The sequence below is a fragment of the Lucilia cuprina genome, chromosome 2 (genome assembly GCF_022045245.1).
Source record: "Lucilia cuprina isolate Lc7/37 chromosome 2, ASM2204524v1, whole genome shotgun sequence".
In the NCBI taxonomy this organism is placed as follows: Eukaryota; Metazoa; Arthropoda; class Insecta; order Diptera; family Calliphoridae; genus Lucilia; species Lucilia cuprina.
The window spans coordinates 36017636-36037609 of record NC_060950.1 but is presented as its reverse complement, the minus strand read 5'-3'; the positions used below and the strand labels follow the sequence as shown (position 1 = coordinate 36037609).

The window sequence follows — 19974 nt, the reverse complement described above, 5'->3', positions numbered from 1 at the left end:
GTGACCTTATATGGGGAGGGGGTAGGGTCAATTATGGACCGATCATCATAAAATGTTGCATACTGATTTTGGATCATAAGAATCTTACTTATGTCGAATTTCATCACTATATTCGTATTTTTAAACAAGTTATGACATGTTTAAACAAGTTTGTAATAAATTTACTTCTGTATATCGAATTTCATCTATAGATAGATATCATTGACATAGAAAACAAGGTAGAAAGTATGATACCCTACATGAATATTAAATTAGGTTTATTTAACATTATAAAGCATTTATCTTGAAAATCACATTGATTTGTGCGTTTAAGTGATTTTCAGAAGTGGACCTTATATGAGAGCTATGACCAATTGTGGGCCGATACAGATCTTCGTTAGTATTATGATATTTGTTTATATTATATTTACATGTACCAAATGTTGTGTTATATTTGAGAAAGTAACTAACGATAAACTAATTTCTGATCATGTATTCCTTTGTATGGGGCTATCTGAAATTGAAAAAATATAACACGCGTGATAAAATTCATTGAATTATCTTTTGCAGTTTCCTAAAAAAAACTTAAGAATATGAAAAAAAACATAATTTTTTCGAGGTAGTCCAAAATTTTTACTCATAACTTTTTACGTTGCGAACCGATTTAGCTCGTTTTCAATGCCAAACTGACTAAGACAAAAACAAATATTTCAGGGAATTTGATTCTTTTCCTTTGTTTTATACAGACAGACGGGAATAGCTAAATCGGCTCAGAATTTGATAAGGACTCGTAATATTAGATACATATATTTTGATTTTTTTATAATAAATATCAATATGAATGTTATTATATATATTGTTTTTTTTATTTTATTATGGCACTGTATCATAAATATTTTCGGTGGTAGTGTGATGTTGACGTCTTCCGCTTTCGTCAAATTGTGTGAGTTCCAAATCCATTTTATAGTTTCTTAAGGCTTTGTCCAAAATTTGTTCAACTGGAGAAAAAGTGGAACGTGAACGTAAACGTGCTTTAGTCATTTCCAAAGACTATAAAGAAATAAATAAATTTATTAGTGTTAAAATAAAATAAAAACAAAAATTGGAAATTCGTGTCATAGTGTCCGATAAAATCAAAATTAGAGTGTTTTTTTTTCGATTGTGAGTTGAACAATTATGTTTACCATACTAAATCGAATAGTTTTGCTGTCGAATACAATTACATTACAAATTTATAAAACCAACCTTTAACAGATTTGCATTTCTCGTCATAGCCTCTTCAAATGTTAATACTTTGTCCGTTTGATATTTTTGTAATTTTTCTATTGCCACAGCATTACATTTCTCAAATTTTATTTCATCGCGCTTGCTATCGTTAGAAAATGAAAAAAATAGTTATATTTTTATTTTAATTGTCTATTTAACTTACATCTTTTCTAATTTATTATCGACCTCAGCTTCCAAAGCTAAATATTTTTCATTTATTTCTTTTATTAAATCCATTTATTTGTATGCACAAAGTTCTAATGGGAATTTCTTTGTTTGTAAATAAATAATAATAATAGAAGTTGCTAAGATACTAAGCAAATAACAACCCTTGGTAAGCTTTTAACTTATTCTGCTTAAAACGAATTATTGAAATTAACCACATTTCTTTTTTAATTTTTATTTGCTGGTAATACTGATCATAAACTTCCTTTCTTGTATAAACATTTCAAAATGGCAATGATAAATTCTAATTTTGTATAACAGTTAATTAAATTACACCTGGCAAGGCTACCACAGATGTAAACAAACACAATTTAGTAAATGATGCCAGATCTTCAGATAAACAGTTAGCCGACAGTATACTGCGATTTCTAAAGTATAAACCCAAAATTGTCTGTTTTTTTTTAACAATATTGGATCTCAGAATGATAAAATATAATATGTGTTTAGATGGCGGGTGAGAAGTTTGAGTTAAAATTTTACTTGTTTTTGTTACAATAACAAAACACAAGTAAACACAAGAAAGTAAATTTCCCGACTTTCTAGTTTTTCCTACTTTTATTTACAAAATCGACATTTCGATTTAATTTTAACACATATAATACAAAAGCGCAAAAATAACTTGTTTTAAATCATAATTATTTTAGCTTCTTTGGAAATCGTTTAACATCACTTCCACAGATGGCAAAAAAATTTACTACTTTTGAAGTGGTGATAAATGTTATTCGTTTGTAATTACTTTGTTTTATTTCTTTTGGGTTCTTAAAAATATTCGATTCTAAAAACTATAGATCCGTCCGCTTCATGGTGTAAGCTAACGCCGTTGTGAAATATGATCGCCGTCGGTGTCTAATGCAAATAGATGTAAAAAAAAATAAAAAAATTGTGCGTAAATTTTGCAGACAGGTGTAATTTTTATTTAAAAATATATAAAAACGATATAAAAAATAACAATAAATATTAAAAAACTATTAATCAAAATGGATAAATAAAGTTAATTTAATTATAATTTAAATATAATATGTTATGCTGCTATAAACGCATTTAAACATGGATTTTCTAAAGTGAAAAAGTGTAGTCTTTGACCTGCCCAGTGATTAAGAAAAAAGTTTTTTGTTGACGTGTTTTAAGACCCATTTTTTGTAGCAAATAATAATAAAATTATAAAAAAAGAATTGCTTTAAGTATACAAAAAAGTGCGAAAATAAAAACTTTAGAAAAGAAATTGAAACTGTCTGCAAAACATAATGTATGGCGAATGGGTTTCTCTCTCGGCACAAATATCAGCTAATAGCTGTGGTGCTCAAAGCTATAGTGTTCTAAATAAATTCCCAGCAAGCGCTGGCCGTGAAGTTGCTGTATCTGTGGTCAAACAATTGGCCACAAACTTGGGTATTACTCAGAATGCTGAACCGAGTCATTTAGTTAAAGATGAAGAGGTAATTTTGTTTATTTATAAATTTATGTAACCAACATATTTACTGAAATATTCTGTTAGGCCGTAAAGTTTGAAAATATGCAAAATCTGTGATGACATCGCTAGAGTCAGTAGAAATGTGTCATAATCTAACAATATTGACTTTTAGCATATCTTTTAGGTGTACTCCATCTTTAAAGTTTTATTTTAGGTTTTTACGACGAAACTCCGAAAGATGATGAGTTTTGTAATAACATTCCAAGAGGAAATACCTATCTAATATTTTCAATGAGTTTACTTATATCTCCATCAATAACGCAAGGTCATATATGGGATAAACATATCACATTTAGTATTGTTATATCCTAGGTGAGGAGAACGTAATCCACACATTCTTTACAATGGAGTAATACTAAAACTTCTAATTTGCTAAAAATAGTGGGAGTACAAGACCCATGATATGATCTTATGTAGTGTAGGCTATAGACCATGCTGTTTTCAAAAACAAAAAAGTAATAATAAATAAAATTGACCTATACCTGAATTTAATTACGTTCTATAATAATGTTCACAGGGGAGTGATTTGGGATAACCTAAATCGGTCATGTATTCCAATAATTTTTGTAGTGTAACTCTCTCATGAATGGAAATGGAACTATGGTGAAAGACGTAGTGTGTAGTAATGTAGTAATCGAATATAGTACTAATACCCAGCAAAAAAGTGAGGAGAAAGAAGTAGAATTTCTACCACAAATAACATACTTGAAGTACTTCTAATTTTGGTGAAAAACCTATGAATTTTACATTAGCGTGTCCTTGGAGGGATGTTGTTCATTTTTGACAAGTGTGAACCACATCTAATCTTATACATAGATGCAATACAAATCCGATATTTGGATTCAAAAATAAATCGAATTCGTTCAATGACATGCTTATGTTAATTTCAAACTTTCCTCACTTTCAACTGGGTTTTCATTTGTAAGGAAATATTTGGTTTATAGAAGCGAAAAATATATAATCGCATTTTTATATATGATTAAGATGTCGTTTGTAAAGTATGACATCAATTATTTTTTGCTGTGTAGTTTTAAATATTAAAACTGTTTTTCTATTAATAATATTACCTACTGTTAATATTTGTTGTTGTTGTAACAGCTCGACTGTGGCCGATAGTTCTTTCCTGGGGAAAAAAAACTTTCGGTTGATACAGCTGTCGCTGGGTTGACAATCTTTGGCCGAGTATGACTCGGGTCGTTCCGGAGCGAAGATCCAATTGTCGTGGGAACGACTATAGTAGAACGACGACTAACAAAAAAATCGTTCGCTTCGTTGCTCTTAAAAGCAGCGAATCGAACACCCCTCTGTGCAGACTTAACGGAATGCACAAAAAATCAACAACTATTAATATTTCAGGTTAATTGGTGTATGGATGTTATTTGCTTTGGTCTATCATTGCCGCTGCAAGAGCATGAAACCATTAAGGATTGTGTGAATGTGTATTGTGAATGGATGACCGCATTGCATCCTCAGCCTAAAATAAGTGTTCCCAAACCAATATGTGAAGATGCCAATATGTATTGTCGTAAAATAATTAATCATTTTCATAATCTTTTCGTACCAAGACATGGTGAAAGTAAGTACATATCATTTAAAAAGACATATACATACTTCTAATATCATATCAAAAAGGCTCTGCAACTAAAAAACAAAATTTAAGCATTTAATTTAGAAAAAAAAATTTACTAACTAAATTTTCAACACATTCTCATTTCAAGTCTTACCATTTATATATCAAAAAGAGCTTGGTAGGTGTCATATAGTTAGAAATATTTACATACATTCATAGTGCTTGTATATAAGAATTAATTAGCTTACTTGATAATTATTTCCTTTACTTTTTAAGGTATTGATACCATTAATCGCCAGGCAGTTTTATGCCATCGTGTTTTACGCACATTACAACAGACAGCACAAATTTCCCAAACTATGGATCGTGAAACATGGGAATCTTTGTTATTATTTCTTTTGGCTATAAATGAGACTTTGTTGGCACCTCCTACTATCAAAGATGATGTAGGTGATCAATTGTGCGAAAGAGTTTTACAGGTGCTTTTTGAAGTCTGGCTTTTGGCCTGCGTCAGATGTTTTCCCTCGCCTTCGTTATGGAAAACTTTACAAGAATCTTGTGCTATGTGGCGTCATCGTGTTGCATTAGTAGATCAATGGAATCGTGTTAATTTGGCCTTAACAGCCAGACTGTTGGAATTTACTTATGGTCCCGCATTTCCTGAGCTAAAAATATGTAAGTTTTTATTTAATTAGAAAAAATATGGAAAATTTTTAAAATAATTTGGTTTACTTTACAGCTGAGGAAGATGCTCAACTTATACCAGCTGGCATGTCAAATGATTGTGTTGCCCAAACTTGGTATCGTTTTTTGCGTACTATTGGCAATCCCACAGCTTTATGTTCACCACATATTATCAGTAAATCTTCACATTTTGTTCAATGGGCATTAACGCACGATAAGGGAGCAGAAACTTATCAACATCCTTGTTTACAAGCACTGCCTTTAATATTTTTAAAAGCTATTAAGGGTATTTCTAGTCAAGTTGATGCATTTTTGGGTAAGTATCATTTTTTATAAAAAAGCAAATATAATAAACTTTAACTTAATGCTATACTTTTATATGTAAATGTTTTAAAAAAACATATTTCGGTGGTAAAAAGTTTTAAATTTCTTTTTGGGATACAGCTGTACTATAACATCTTTTTATATAGTTTATTTAAGCTTAAGACTTTTTAAAATAATTGGTATTGAAATCAGACTTGATGTGTAAATTATACAGTGTAATAAAAAAAAATATATTTTTGGCTCAAAAAGCTAAAAAAATCAATGGAATTCGAACGATAAAATTGTTTTAACTAACATCCTTGAATTTAAATTAACATATTTTTGGGTTTAATAAATTTAAGTAAAATTGTTTTATAGAAAACAAATATTTTTTATAGATAAAAGTTTGATATTGATATATTTTAAAAGAAAAATGTTCAATACCCAGGGAAAATTGTATTAATTCTACAACTAGTTCTTGAACAAATAATTTTAGCCTGAACTCGTTCTAGTTTGTCGTTGAGATCAATGATTTTGGTTCGAAATTGTCACCTTCGGAACTGGTTCTAAGGAAGCGTTATGGAGTCGACACTCGTTCTTTGGAACGCTTCTGGAACTAGTTCTAGGGAAGCTGTAGAGAACACTTCTAATCTTTTATAATATTTTTGTTAAGGATATACGTTACAAGCAGATATCTTTCCCTTCTCTCGGTACCATTGAATTAGTGAGCTCATTAATATCTTGTAGTTTAATGGAATGCAAAAATATACATTTCAACGCGTTTTCTATTACGATAAAAATAAGTTTTTTAAATGTTTAATTTTTGACAGTTCTTTCAATTGATTCCAAGAAGTTGTTTCGGAACTAGTATGCGTTCCATTGAACTAGTGTAGTAGCAATGTATAACTAGTTTTAAAGAACTAGTTCCTTGAAAACTATTTTGAAGTATTTAAGAACCATAACAATATTCTAAGGAACGGGTTCCAAAAGTAATGGCGACACTACTAGTTCCAAGGCTGTTGTTTAAGAATCTAAAGTGGTTCTGTTTTCACTCGTTCTAGAACTAGTAGTTTTTAGAACAAGTTGTCAAATTTTTCCTGGGATATTGATATTTTTCATAGAAAAATTATCGATATTGAAAATTATTGATAAAAAATATTTAATATTGAAAATCTTTTATTGAAAAAATTTTCCATAATGATATTTTTAATAAAAAAAATTTAAAGTTGATATTTTTTCATAGAAAAATGGTATTGATATTTTTTTTATAAAAACATATTAAAAAAACATTTTTGAAATTGAAAATTTTTTGTAGAAAATTGTTTGGTATTGAAATTTTAAAAGGAATGATGCTTAAATTTGATCATAGAAAATTTTTAATTTTATATATATTTTTAAATTTGTATGCAAATTTTCTGATTTCAATACCTTTATTATCTGCGGTATATTTAATTCTATTCTATGTATATTTAATTTAAAAAATTTTATCACTTTTTCCTCTTATAACTTTGTAACAAAAAAATGATTTTTGAATATTGAAAAAAAAAAAAAATAAAACTTAAAAAAAAGGTATTTTTGTACCACCTGTACGTTCAGCTGAAGATGGTATTACCAATTTAATGGACATACGTTTAGCCCTAAATGAGGCTACCAACAATGGTGCAGCCGCAACCATTTCAGCATCAACACATCAACATCATCACCACCATAGTTTTTTTCACCATCATGGAAGTATTAGCATACACATGAATAATAGTAATATGACAAATAATAATAATAATAATAACAATTATAATAGTCAAACGACTATACAACACAACCAATCGGCACAACATTCCCATATTCATAATTTCATAAGTGGCTCGGCTAGTTCAGCATTTAATGCTATAATGGGACATCACCATCATCATGGTAGCAGTGGTGTTCCAACTGGCTCCACCGCTAATGTACCATCTCCATCGACGGCGAGTGTTATTGTTGGAAATACTTCTTCGACTGGCGCAACTGCTGCAAGTGGTAGTCAATCTGCTGGTGTTTTAGGTTCTATATCGTTTGGCCTACCATCAGCAAGTGCTGGACAAGATCAACAGCCGCCACATAATTTACCACATTCTCCTACGCCACCATTGCAAAGACGCTTGGCAAAAAGTTTTAGTGTTGCGCCAAACCTAACACAACAAAAGGGTGCGATATTTCGTTTTCAAATAATTGTTCATGTTACATATGTTTTTCTTTAACCCATGTAATTTTAATTCATTTTTTGCTAATGTTTTTTTTTTTCAACAGATCTTTTTTTCTTGTCGTTTTTGATTTATTTAATTAGACTAATATGATGTTCTAAGTTTAAAACCAATTACAATACGTTTTGCTTTTAGTTTTAAAATATTTGTTTTCTGTTAATAACCCTCTACTACGTGTAAATAATTAAGTAATTTTTGTATGTATATTTTTTTTAGATTTAAGTATTGTGTTTTTTTTCAAGCGTTATCACTTATTTATGATTCAAAATTTACGCCCACAAAATTCAATTTTTGTTTTATAACACACAGCATTATGGAGTTTTCAGTGCACTTGATTTTATTTTGTTTGTCAGTTAATCTTGTTCATTGAAGAAGAAGGTACCCAAAAGACCTGTATTTGTTTGTGAGTTGTTGTTTATTTTTTCTCAATTTTGCAATTTGTGTTTTAATTTTAACCTTGAATGCGTTTTATAACAAATGAAATGAATTAACGATCTTATATTTTTATTTGAAATTTTATAGACATGCAATCACATTTTGCATTAAATAATTTTTAAACAATTGTATTTTAAAAGTACAATAATATTTCAATATATTCGTATTTTAGAGCGTTACGGAACATTTAACAAGCAATTATTCAATTTTATATTTGTGCTTAATATTTTTATATTTCTGCTTTAAAACTGCTACAAACAAGTGTGTTATAATAAAATTGTTCTATTGTTTTTTTTTGCGCCGAAAATTATTATAGTTAATTTTTTTTAAATATGAACTGGATTACTACGAGGTTAGTAGTGAAAGTTTGTGTTAAATATTATTTACTCGAATTCGGTTTACAGAACAGACAGATACATCTTTACGGGGATTATTTAGACCATTAGTTGGGTCTCAGAATTTTTAATGTAATTGATGTTCAATGTTTCTCTTAATGACTTTTATTGGTCATTCAAGAACTGTTCCCCAATGGTGACATTCCAGTGAATATATTTTTATGACGTTTTTGGTTTGATCCTAATCGATCGCCCAGCGCTTTTACTTTCACGTTAAGAGCTCATATGGTAATTCTCGATATGGTAGCATTTTTGGTCCCTTGTAAGCCTTATTTCGATAAAATCACTTGCACTTCTTGTGAAAGCAGTGCCAACTCGTGTAAATTCAAAAGGAACCACAAAAAGATTGTTTATACAAGGTTCTAGATAATAAAAATATACAAATTGATTACTAATTTATTACTTTTATTTCAAATTTAATTAAAAAACTACAACGAATTTTTATTTAAAATCTGTATTTAAAATATTACATTTATAAATAACTGCTTGCATGCAGCCCATTTTGGAATGAAAAGTCATTTTAACTGTCTTTGTTAATCATGCAATTTAATCACTTTTACAAAATTATATTAATGTAAAAATTGGACTTAGTACATTTACTCGCTAAGCTTGAAATTAACGTAACCTACATACTTTAAAGTAATTTTAAACATTTTTTTTAAATTAAATAAAGTATGTGACATTATGTGCAATTTTAAAGAAATAGAGCCAACATCACGATCAAATTTTGTTAAATCTCTCCTACAAAAAATAGATTTGGAAAAACTATCTATTATGAATATAAAAGCATTCTTTTTCCACTAATTTACGCGTCGCTATTTTTAATTTTAATTTAATTTAAAATTAAGCTTCATAAAAAGCCGCGACCAAAAATAGAGCCAGTTTGCAAACGAATTTTAATGAAAAACAAGTAAGAGTTTTATATTCGGCTGTGCCGAATTTTATATACCCTTCACCATGATGTGTTAAAAAACAGTCAGTACGAATTTTATTATAAAAAAAAATCGAAAAATACCAATTGCAAAACGGTAAGGCCAAAACGTCCCCTTTTATGGGCTCTCACTTAATCCACACTCTACATACTTAATTTCACGTTTCTAGGTTCAATATTATAGAACTTCCAAAAATTACCTTATGAAGAACGAAAAAGTGCCAAAAAGCCCCACTTAATCCAGGCTCTACATAATTAATTTCATGTTTCTAGTTTCAATATTATAGACATTTCAAAAAGTACCTTTTGTAGAACGAAAAAGTACTTAAAAGATCCCTTTAATGTGTTCTCATCAAATCCGGACTCTAAAAACATAATTTCATGTTTCTAGGTTCAATATTATAAAAATTTGTAGAACGAAAAAGTCCCAAAAAGTCCCTTTTTCTAGGTTCTTACCTAGTCAAGGCCCTACATGCAAAATTTTATTTTTCTTGGTTCAATATTATAGAAAATTCAAAAAGTACTTTTGGTAGAACGAAAAGTCCCAAAAGGTCCCCTTCTGACTTAATCCGGACTCTACATACTTATTTTCATGTTTCAAGGTTTAATATTATAGAAAATTCAAAAAGTACCTTTTGTAGAACGAAAAAGTACCAAAAAGTTCCCTTTTATGTGTTCTGATCTAATTCCGAATCTACGTACTCTACGTACTGGTTCAATATTATAGAATACTAGCTATACCCAATGTGCTTTGCTACCATAAAAGCAATATAAATAAAAAATCTTCTTAATAATTTTGAAGATTCTAACTGTAATGTTTTCCAGAGATACATTTTTCCGAACGTTAATTAAGATTTTAATGTAATCGATGACAAATTAAAAAAAATCTAATATTTTCCCAGATATACGAAATTTTGTATTTAATTCATATAGGGTGTGCCAAGACACCATTGAAAGTCCGCCCGTTATTCTCTAAATGTTCACATTAATGTCAAAGTTCTTCAATTAATATTTGGTGATTGTAGCTCTAATAGTTTCTCACATATAATAAATTTCCTCAACTCAAACTAAATTTTTGATGAAAATTTCAAATGTTGTCTCGGGTTTTTGCTCATATTTTCGTTATTTATGGACCGATTTTGCTGATTTTAAATAGCGATCTTCCGGAAAGCATGTCTAACAGAATTATTGAAGATTCGGATCTCGCCGATATCTGGGGTCCTCTAAAAACTGATTTCAACAAACATACAGACAGACGGACATGGCTTAATCGACTCCGCTATCTATAAGGATCCAGAATATATATACTTTATGGGGTTGGAAATTTACAAACGGAATGACAAACTTATATAAACCCTTCTCACGAAGGTGAAGGGTTTTATAACTTTAAAAGAGCAGGTGGCTCTATTTTAAGGAACATCACTGTATGTGAACTTGAAAATTCATATATTCATTATAGAACGCATTACATTTACACAAAATTTTAACATAGTTCAAAATTAATAATATTTTTTTGATAATAAAAAATATGAATTCCTAGAATATTCTCGAAAAAAAGATTTTTGAAATAATTCTGTTGGCTTGACCATGAAGTACATATATTCTCATATTTTTCTAAATTAATTTAAATCGATTTCATTTTCATCCCTTAACATAGAGGAACGTTTTGAATAAATATAAAAATTTTATTGAGCAAATATTTTATTTGTATATAAAATGAAACCGATATCTTCAGCATGTATTAATTAATATTATTTATTGCACAAAACAACATATGAACATGTAAATACAAATAATGTGAGAAAATATTTTGCAGAATATATATATGCAACTGAATTAATTTAAAATTAAACAGTATTTACAATAGGATCATTTGATTACCTTCTTCTTTTATTTAAACATTTTTATAATTTTACAAAAAATTAAACAAATTAAATGAATTTTTTAAAAAAATCTTTATAAATTATTTTAGGACTTAGTAAATCCGCACTAATTGGTTTGACCAGTTCTCGGTTATCTACTTCAGCTGCTCCAGCACCTTTAACACCTACATCAGGACCACCCTCCAGCAGTAGCTTGGGTTGTAAGTAATTTAGTTGTTATTCAAATGTTCATAACTAAATAAATTCATTTCAATTTTAGCTTTACCCTCGTTGGGCTTAGAACAACGTCCCCCTTTAGCTGCTGCTAGACCTAAATGCAATAGTATTTTGCATTTATTTGGTGAATGGTTATTTGAAGCTGCTCATATTGGCGGCGATGCTTGGATAATAAATACTAAAAGTAGGTTTAATTTACAAATAAATATCATAAGTTAAAAATATCGATATTTGCAGAACAAGCTTCAGAGGCCAGTAAACGTCCTTCTTCAATGATTATGGAGAATCGCAAAGGTAGCATATCTTTATCGCAACCCAATTCTTTAAATGATCCTTCAAGTTTGCCACCAACTTTAACTATTGATAAATATGAATCGGGACGTGCTGAGGCCATTGGTACTTTGTGTAAGATTTTTTGTGCCAAAAAGACAGGCGAAGAAATTTTACCCGTTTATTTGGCTCGTTTTTATATGGCTCTACAGCAATGTTTGAAAATTACCGAAAATAAGGAATGTGATGAAACTTTAGCCAGTATCTTACTGAATTCAGCAGATCTATTTCGTTTAGATTTAGATGGCATACATGTTTTGTTGCCATCTTTTATAGCGGCTTTGGAAATTGTTTTACCAGCTAAGGATTTGAAAATTAAAACTCAAGCTATGCAATTTAATAAAACTGAACTCCGACGATCGGCTATACAAATTTTATTATCGATTTTAACACTACCTTTACATTTTCAAACCTTGCCAATAAGGGATCTAACAAATGAGTCTTCAGAAAAGTATGATAAATTTCTATTTTAATATAAAACAACAAATCTTAAAGAAATATTTAATTTCTCTAATTTTAGAGTTGTAACTTTTATCCAGCTAAAGCCTAGATTGATTAACATTCTTATGAATGCTCTGCAAGTGGAGACTGATGCTCAAAATACTCACATGCTATTAGGTGGTCTTTTGCTAACAGTGCAAGATGCTGTTACTTTTGAGGATACCGAAGCCGATCATAATTTACATCATGGTTCACCCTCTCCTGGTCAGGGAAATGCCGAAACTAATGTTTTAAGTTCAGGTTCGTAGAATAAACGTATTTAGTGTTTTAGTAAACTTTTTATATACCAATACAAAAATATATAAAATGTTTCTGAATTTAAATTTTTTTCTTTTTAATTCTATTTTTGTAATTATCTACATAAAAACTGCATTTTATTTATATTTAATTTTTGATTTTCTTAATTTTTTTCTTTTACTTTTAATTTCATGTCTTCTGTTTTTGTGGCTTTTATGCATTTCATCATTGTTTGTGCCTTTTCTTTATTTTGTTTTTCATTATTATTATCAAATATTTATTTGTACGAGTAGCTTGTTCAGAGCGTTCCGCTTCAATAGCTAGTGTTGGTAATAGTAGCTTAGGTGCTCATAGTACCGTCACTATTGGCAATTCAGTAGCTGCTGGTAGTTCAACTGCAGCCGATTCATATCATGGTTCGGCAACATTAAATGCCCGTGATAATACATCACAGCATGAATATCCCAGTTTAACACTATTCGATGATTTACCACTGGAAGTTTTACATGAATATGAAACAGCTACTGGTTATGGTAAATTATTATAATTTTTATTATTTATTTACTTATTTCTAAAGCCTTACTTTTTTTGCCTGTACATTATAAAATAAATATAATAGCGAAGTAATTCTTTAACTATATATTCTTATTTGCTCTATTCAACAGATAATGCTCATGCTCTATTTGTCCATGCCACCTATTTGGTGTGTCATCGTTTGATTTCCTCTTGGCGTACTGACTTAAATGTTTCGTTGGCCGCTTTGGAATTGCTTTCTGGATTGGCTCGTTTATTTATAAGAGACTCGGGTAAGTTTTTTATTTCATTTAAACAGTTTTCTTTGTTTTATTTTCCGAGTTGTTTTTTTTTTGCTATACATTTGAGTATAACTATTTTATTTTGGTTTTGGGTTGAATGTTTTTCATTTGTTTTTTTTTCAACTTCTCTTTATTTATTTAAATATGATGCGGGTTTTTTTATTTTGCTGTTATTTCCTTGCCTATGCTTTTGCAATGAAAATAATAAACCCTTTCTTTTCGTGCATAACAATTTTATCCGTTCTTTGTAATTACTTTTTCCTCCTCAAATCCATTTAGATAAAAAATATGTATGTTTAAAAAGAATTAAGAATTAAAATCTTGTTTGGCATTTAATTTTTAATATATTTTTATTAAAACGTTGCGAATTAATATTCGAAATGCCATATTTAGTTCTATTAAAGTTTCAGTTCTAGTTCATTTCTAGTTCAGTTTTAGTTCAGTTCTAGTTCATTTCTAGTTCAGTTTTAGTTCAGTTCTAGTTCAGTTCTAGTTCAGTTCTAGTTCAGTTCTAGTTCAGTTCTAGTTCAGTTCTAGTTCAGTTCTAGTTCAGTTCTAGTTCAGTTCTAGTTCAGTTCTAGTTCAGTTCTAGTTCAGTTCTAGTTCAGTTCTAGTTCAGTTCTAGTTCAGTTCTAGTTCACTTCTAGTTCAGTTCTAGTTCATTTCTAGTTCAGTTCTAGTTCAGTTCTTGTTCAATTCTTGTTCAGTTCTAGTTCAGTTCTAGTTCAGTTCTTTTTCAGTACTGCATTAATAACTACATTGATAACTTCCTATTCATATCTTTAATATTTGCTATTACATAGTTTAAATTCTATCGTGTTAGGAAAATTATCAGTTTGTTTCTGAAAAGGAATACTTAAAGTATTCATCTGTTGGTTAAAAAAGAAGAATTAAAACTTTTTGTTACTGAAAAACTCGTCAACAAATTCTTTATTTTTGTCCAAAAATAGAAGAAATAGTTTATCGTTTTAATGGAAACATTGTAAAACTATTTAATAATTTGCTAAGAAAGTTTAAAACATTAATATGTAAATATCGTTTAAAAAATGTCAAGGAAAAAAATTGTTACTATGATTCATAGCTTAATACGACTTTTTGGCTGAAACTTGGTATATCTATTTGGGGGCTTCAGTAGTTTAGTAGCTTCATTTCATCACAAGTAAAACAAAATTGCCAGTCATGTTGAAAAATTGCATGTTTTATTTAATAGCGCTAAATGAAATACTATTCATTTATTACTTATTTTTTTGTAAAATGAATTAAGTGTGACTTCCTTTTTTGTATATTATTTTGTATTTTGTTAATTTACAAAAATTATACAAAAACAATTTTTATATCCTAACAAAAGTGTTTTCTTGTTGTTTTATTCTCTTTTATTACTACTAATCCTGGGACATGATTTAATACCATTTTTTTTTATTATGTACAATATTTTTGCACACAAATAAACAATATGTTATATTATGTACAAATATTTTAATACTAATATTATTTTTAAAACAATTAACTAAACATTTCATTGAATCATAATTACACTTTTCCACTGACATTTTTTGTTTGTAATATTGTGATGTTTTTGTTATTTTTCTCTATTTTGTTTTACTTAAACCCCATTATTCCCATATGTAAAAATAACACCGCCAAATTAATAAATGCTGCAGCCAGGAAATTTACAAACGGTAATTAATAACTAAACTATAACTAACACTGGTTCTTTTTTCGTTTTTTTCTTTCTCTTTCTACTCATGCTACATGTTTTTAATTAACACACAAACTACTTAAATGAATTGAAAATTTCCTCAAATCTTAAAAATAAAATATGTATTTTTAAAAATAAAAAATTGGGTCATAATTGGGTTTACATCATAAAACATATTCATGTTTTTCTTTTTCTTTGTACATTTTATTTTCAAACCAAAAAACCAAACTCAAATCAAAACTTACATACAAATTCACATTTCAACCTCAATAATGTAAAAAAAATACAAAAACCAAAAAACTGATTTCAATACAAAAAACAAATTGAACTCAAACCATACATTATGTAAAAAAAAACCTAGAAAACTTAGTAAAAATTGAAGAACCAAGTCAAAATCTTACGATAATTTCCACAGACGCCTTGGAATGTAAGCGTGCAGTTAAATGGATTTGCGATTACATCTGTTATCAATGCTCTCGTCCACCACCGGCTCATAGCAAAGATCTTCACAGCACCATAGTAGCAGCCTTTCAATGTACTTCTGCTTGGCTAATGCAACATCCGTATCTACTGCAGGACAAGGATTGCCTGCAAACTGTTCTGGAAGTGGTCGAATTGGGCATTTCGGGTACCAAAAGTATTGGAAAATCTGGTGATATACCCAAGTTTAAGGATGAAAAGGAATTAAAACCGGCATCAATGCGTGTCCGCGATGCAGCCGAAGCTTTGTTGACTATTATCTTGGAACAAGTTGGTTATTTTCCCAGTGAATGCGGTCCAGAATCAATTTCTTCGCTTTTAGATGAAGTGGCTCTAATGAAGCACTGTAACTCATTGGATTCTACAAATAGTTCTTCAATTACTACGGAACAGGCCATTTCGAAGTTTAAATATTTTGTCACGGAAAATTCTACAATACTAGCATTGTTGGAGGAACCTTTGGGTAACGATCAAGATCCACAGCCCACTGTAACATGTAAGCTTGGGAGTTAATAAAACAATAATTATGAAAAACATTTTTTTTTAAATTCATAATGCTTTTAGTACTTATTCGCGGTCCTTTTGGACGTCACGCCTGGACTATGCAGTTGCGTCACTTGCCGCGCAGTAAATCTGGAACTAAATATCATGCTGTCAATCCCGGACGTCCTATACCCATGAATGAGGTACCACAGCGTATAGAATTTGATCAAAAACATTTTCCCGAAGGTGTGGAAAAAGTTACACCGTGTGTAGCGGATTTCTCTATACCCACTTTCGAGCAGATACGTGAACAATATGGACAAGACAACATAAAACAATTGGAAACTATGCTAGAAAATCAAACTATTCAAGAAAAATTGGCCTGGGCAGAAACTGATAATAGTTCAGATTCTTTATCACATGCACAGGAAAGTTGTCCACCATCAGTGTGTCATGAATTTCAAGCTGCTCGATTGTTTTTGTCACATTTTGGTTTTCTAACTTTTGAGGAGAGAAATCCAAATAGTCCGGCTGAAACATTGGGAGCACCTCCACAAAGACCCCTAATTGTATTGGATACGAAACGTAGCAACTTTGCTGCAGAGTTGAATGCTTTGGATAAATTAAGTGCCAGGACTTATGACACTGTTCATGTATTTTATGTTAAATCGGGTCAGACAACAGCAGAGGAAATAGTGGGTAATATGAATGATGAAAATATACGCACATTGGATCCACATTTTGGCAATATGTTATTGACTTTGGGTAAGCTGTAGATTAGGAAAGATATTTGAAAATCAAAATTATCAACATTATTTTCGTTAGGTTGGCCTGTTGATATTGCCGAGCATTCAGGATGGTCTGGTCTAGTTTCCACTTCCTGGTCCTTAAAGACTACTACACAAAAGTCTGAAGATAAACCCCCGAATAGATCTCAGCCATTGGATATGAAATTTAATGGTGAATCAAAAGTGTTATATTGGGCGGATGTGGCTTCTGAAATAGCATTTGTAGTGCCCACAGAGTGGAATTTACATTCCGATACCGACGGTTGTTGTATCTCTTCGAATTCCACAGATCAATCGACAAATGTTTGGTCACGTAGCACTGAAACGAACTCAACTGTAGGTGAAGCAAATAAAAACGCCCCACAGAGATCTAGAAATATGTCATTGGAATTGGATAAATCTAAAGATCCTGTGCCACCGACTAGACGTAAGGCGAATGCTATGAAACCTTCACTGTTAGCTCAACCACCAGCTAAGATCTATTTAGTTTGGTTGGAATCCTTTGAAGATCTTTTAAATTTTCCAATAGGTAAGAAAGGGATAACTGTTACTCTTATCTAAATGGTTTTATAAGACGTTAACAAAATTATGTTATTGTACAAAATGTTATTAAACCCTATTAAAAATTTCCAGAGGATTTATTGCCTTATACTAAAACGGGAGAAGAAGCTAATATTTTACAAATACCCCGAGCATGTGATGTTCATGTAATTTTCATACACGCTTTGCAGTCTGGACTCTTAAGAGTTAAGTTGCAAGGTCCACCAGGTCGTATGAGTTTTGCCACACCTTTAGTCGATGGCATGGTATTAAGCCGAAGAGTCGTAGGCAATCTTGTGAGACAAACAGCTCACAATATGGCTAAAAGAAGGCGTTTAGACAACGAAGGGTAATTAAAAACAAAACTATGTAATCAATATATTTAATCTAATATATATTATTCGCCTCTGTTTTGTTTTTCTTTTGAATTCTATAGTTTCCAACCACCACACGTTAGACGTCGCCTTAAAGTACAGGATATTGTACAAAAGTATAAAATGGATCTGTCTGAGCCTGAACTGTTGGCTCATCTTTTTAAATCTTCATTTTGATTACACAGTATTTTCATTCGTATTTTATTAAAAGTTATTTATGCATGAGCGCAAAACAATATTTTTGTACTTTTAAAGTATAGTTTGTAATTGTTTTCTATTTCTATCTACTTATAGTAATTTATTATTTTCACTTGGTTATGGGTCGTTTTTTACTTATTATTACTTAATTTTTAATTCTCTGTTAAACTCCAATACTAATTTTAGTATTTTATTTAGTTGCTAAGTAAAATATTTCATAAAAATATCGCATTTTCTTTTACATACTTAAATATAGAATAAAAAGTATTTATTTTTTCATAACATATTAATTGCGGCTATTTTATTTTAAAGTTAGTATAGGTATTCATTTTTAGTAAAGTAGGTTAGTGGTTAGTGTTCTAGTCTGGTAGACCGGATGATGAGTGCTATAAAAAATAAAGTTTTCAAGGAAAGGACAAATATAAGTCTTAAAAAACGAATCGATTAAATATTTTATCAATAGTGATTTAACACTTGCTGTCGTCATTCTTCAGAATTATTTGTCCTTTAATTTTATTAATTTTTTTAACTTTTGTCATTTGCTGGCATCAGTTTTCTCAAACAAAATGGCTATCGCTTTTTTTACTTATTTATTGGAAAAAAGGTTGTTCACGTCAACCAGAGTAAAAAATTGTCACGAGGAAAAAAGTTGATGTGTATACCTTTAGAATTTAAAAGGTTTGCATTTTTGTTTACTCATTTTTTGTTCTTTGCTTCTGGTATATTTCCCCTTTAACTGAAAAAGGAAGCTGACATACATATGTTGGTTAGAAGAGGACTTCTGTGGCTCAGGGTAGTTTGAAGCCAACATCGGGACTAATCCGCTAGTTACTGACGCAAAACCGAACAAATCAAACTTCCGGTTGTTTAGAGAACTGTAAACTCGCTAAGATTTTATCGAGCATGTGAGAAGTAGTTTTGCGAAACTACACTGATTGCTTAGTTATCTAAGAACATCTAATCTGTCAAACAACACAAGAAAAATATTGGATTCTTTAGAAAAACATTGATAAACAACGATTATATGATCTACAGAGGCCACTTGATGAATGTACTGAACTGACTCATATTACCTAAGTTAGTTACCAAAGAACAACTAATCTGTCGTACAACACAAGCCAAATATTCAAAATATTTGATTCTTTAAAAAACGTTTATAATACACACAAATTATATGATCTACAGAGGCCACTTGAAGATAGTACTGAACTGATTAGATCTTGTCCAATACGACCTACCTATGTGGAATGTAGATTATAAACGCTAGATGGTTTTATTTTCACAGGATCAGAGAATGTATATAATCTCTTAAAATCCTGAGATCAGAATGCTGAAAAATAAGTATACAGTTGGTTTTATTTAAAAATAATATGACGAGCGTCGTATTTAAAACTTTCTTTTAATGATTACTGTAGAATATTGTTAAAGAGGAAATAATCGAGTATTTTCCTTTGGGATCTTACTAATACTTTATGTAGTACATAGTCCAATTTCTTGAGTATCGAAATAGGCAAGTCATCCCTATTTTCGTGTAATATAAAGTCTATATAACTCAATATTTGAAGATCTATTAAAATTCTATCAAATTTTGTTTGGATGAACTATAATTGGAATTAAGTAATTCGAATATTAAAATTTTGTATAAAAAACCATTTTGGAAACATAAATTTTGATTTTATTTTGCTTAACGGAGCATACATTTTTCTCGCCACTTTGAAATCTTTATTTAACCTGTTTAATAGTTTTTATTTCTCTATTATTTTCTTGATCAATACATATTAATCAGGTGTAAATAATGCCTGTTACAATTCATGTATAAACTTTGTTTAGTATTCATATTACAATTAATGCAAAAATTTATTACAACTCATTACCGGAACTTCAAATCTTTGCAACAAAATCTTTAAAATATTCAAAGACAAGAATAGAAA

At 29.9% G+C, this 19974-nt stretch overlaps 2 protein-coding genes across 11 annotated transcripts; one reads left to right on the top strand and one right to left on the bottom strand.

The window, feature by feature from the left end:
* Nucleotides 1-601: 601 nt before the first annotated feature.
* LOC111674968 lies at nt 602-1531 on the bottom strand. Its single transcript, XM_023435656.2, has 3 exons — nt 1409-1531; nt 1225-1348; nt 602-1029 (listed from the first exon to the last, which is right to left on the bottom strand). The coding sequence occupies exons 1-3, from the start codon at nt 1480-1482 to the stop codon at nt 853-855; spliced, it is 375 nt and encodes a 124-aa protein (XP_023291424.2). The 5' UTR covers nt 1483-1531; the 3' UTR covers nt 602-852.
* Nucleotides 1532-2359: 828 nt separating this feature from the next.
* LOC111674913 (ral GTPase-activating protein subunit beta) lies at nt 2360-18165 on the top strand. Of its 10 annotated transcripts, XM_046950349.1 has the most exons (18): nt 2360-2906; nt 4298-4517; nt 4660-4689; nt 4788-5186; nt 5251-5511; nt 7068-7682; nt 11472-11582; nt 11642-11782; nt 11836-12379; nt 12449-12669; nt 12960-13199; nt 13332-13472; nt 15143-15160; nt 15596-16156; nt 16225-16908; nt 16969-17460; nt 17565-17820; nt 17908-18165. In XM_046950349.1, exons 1-18 carry the CDS (start codon nt 2715-2717, stop codon nt 18020-18022), a joined length of 5241 nt encoding a protein of 1746 aa, XP_046806305.1. In that variant the 5' UTR covers nt 2360-2714; the 3' UTR covers nt 18023-18165. The 10 variants fall into 10 exon arrangements, with proteins under 10 accessions (XP_046806305.1, XP_046806337.1, XP_046806308.1 ...); XM_046950381.1 differs by lacking the exon at nt 4660-4689; XM_046950352.1 differs by lacking the exon at nt 15143-15160.
* The last annotated feature ends 1809 nt before the right edge of the window (nt 18166-19974 follow it).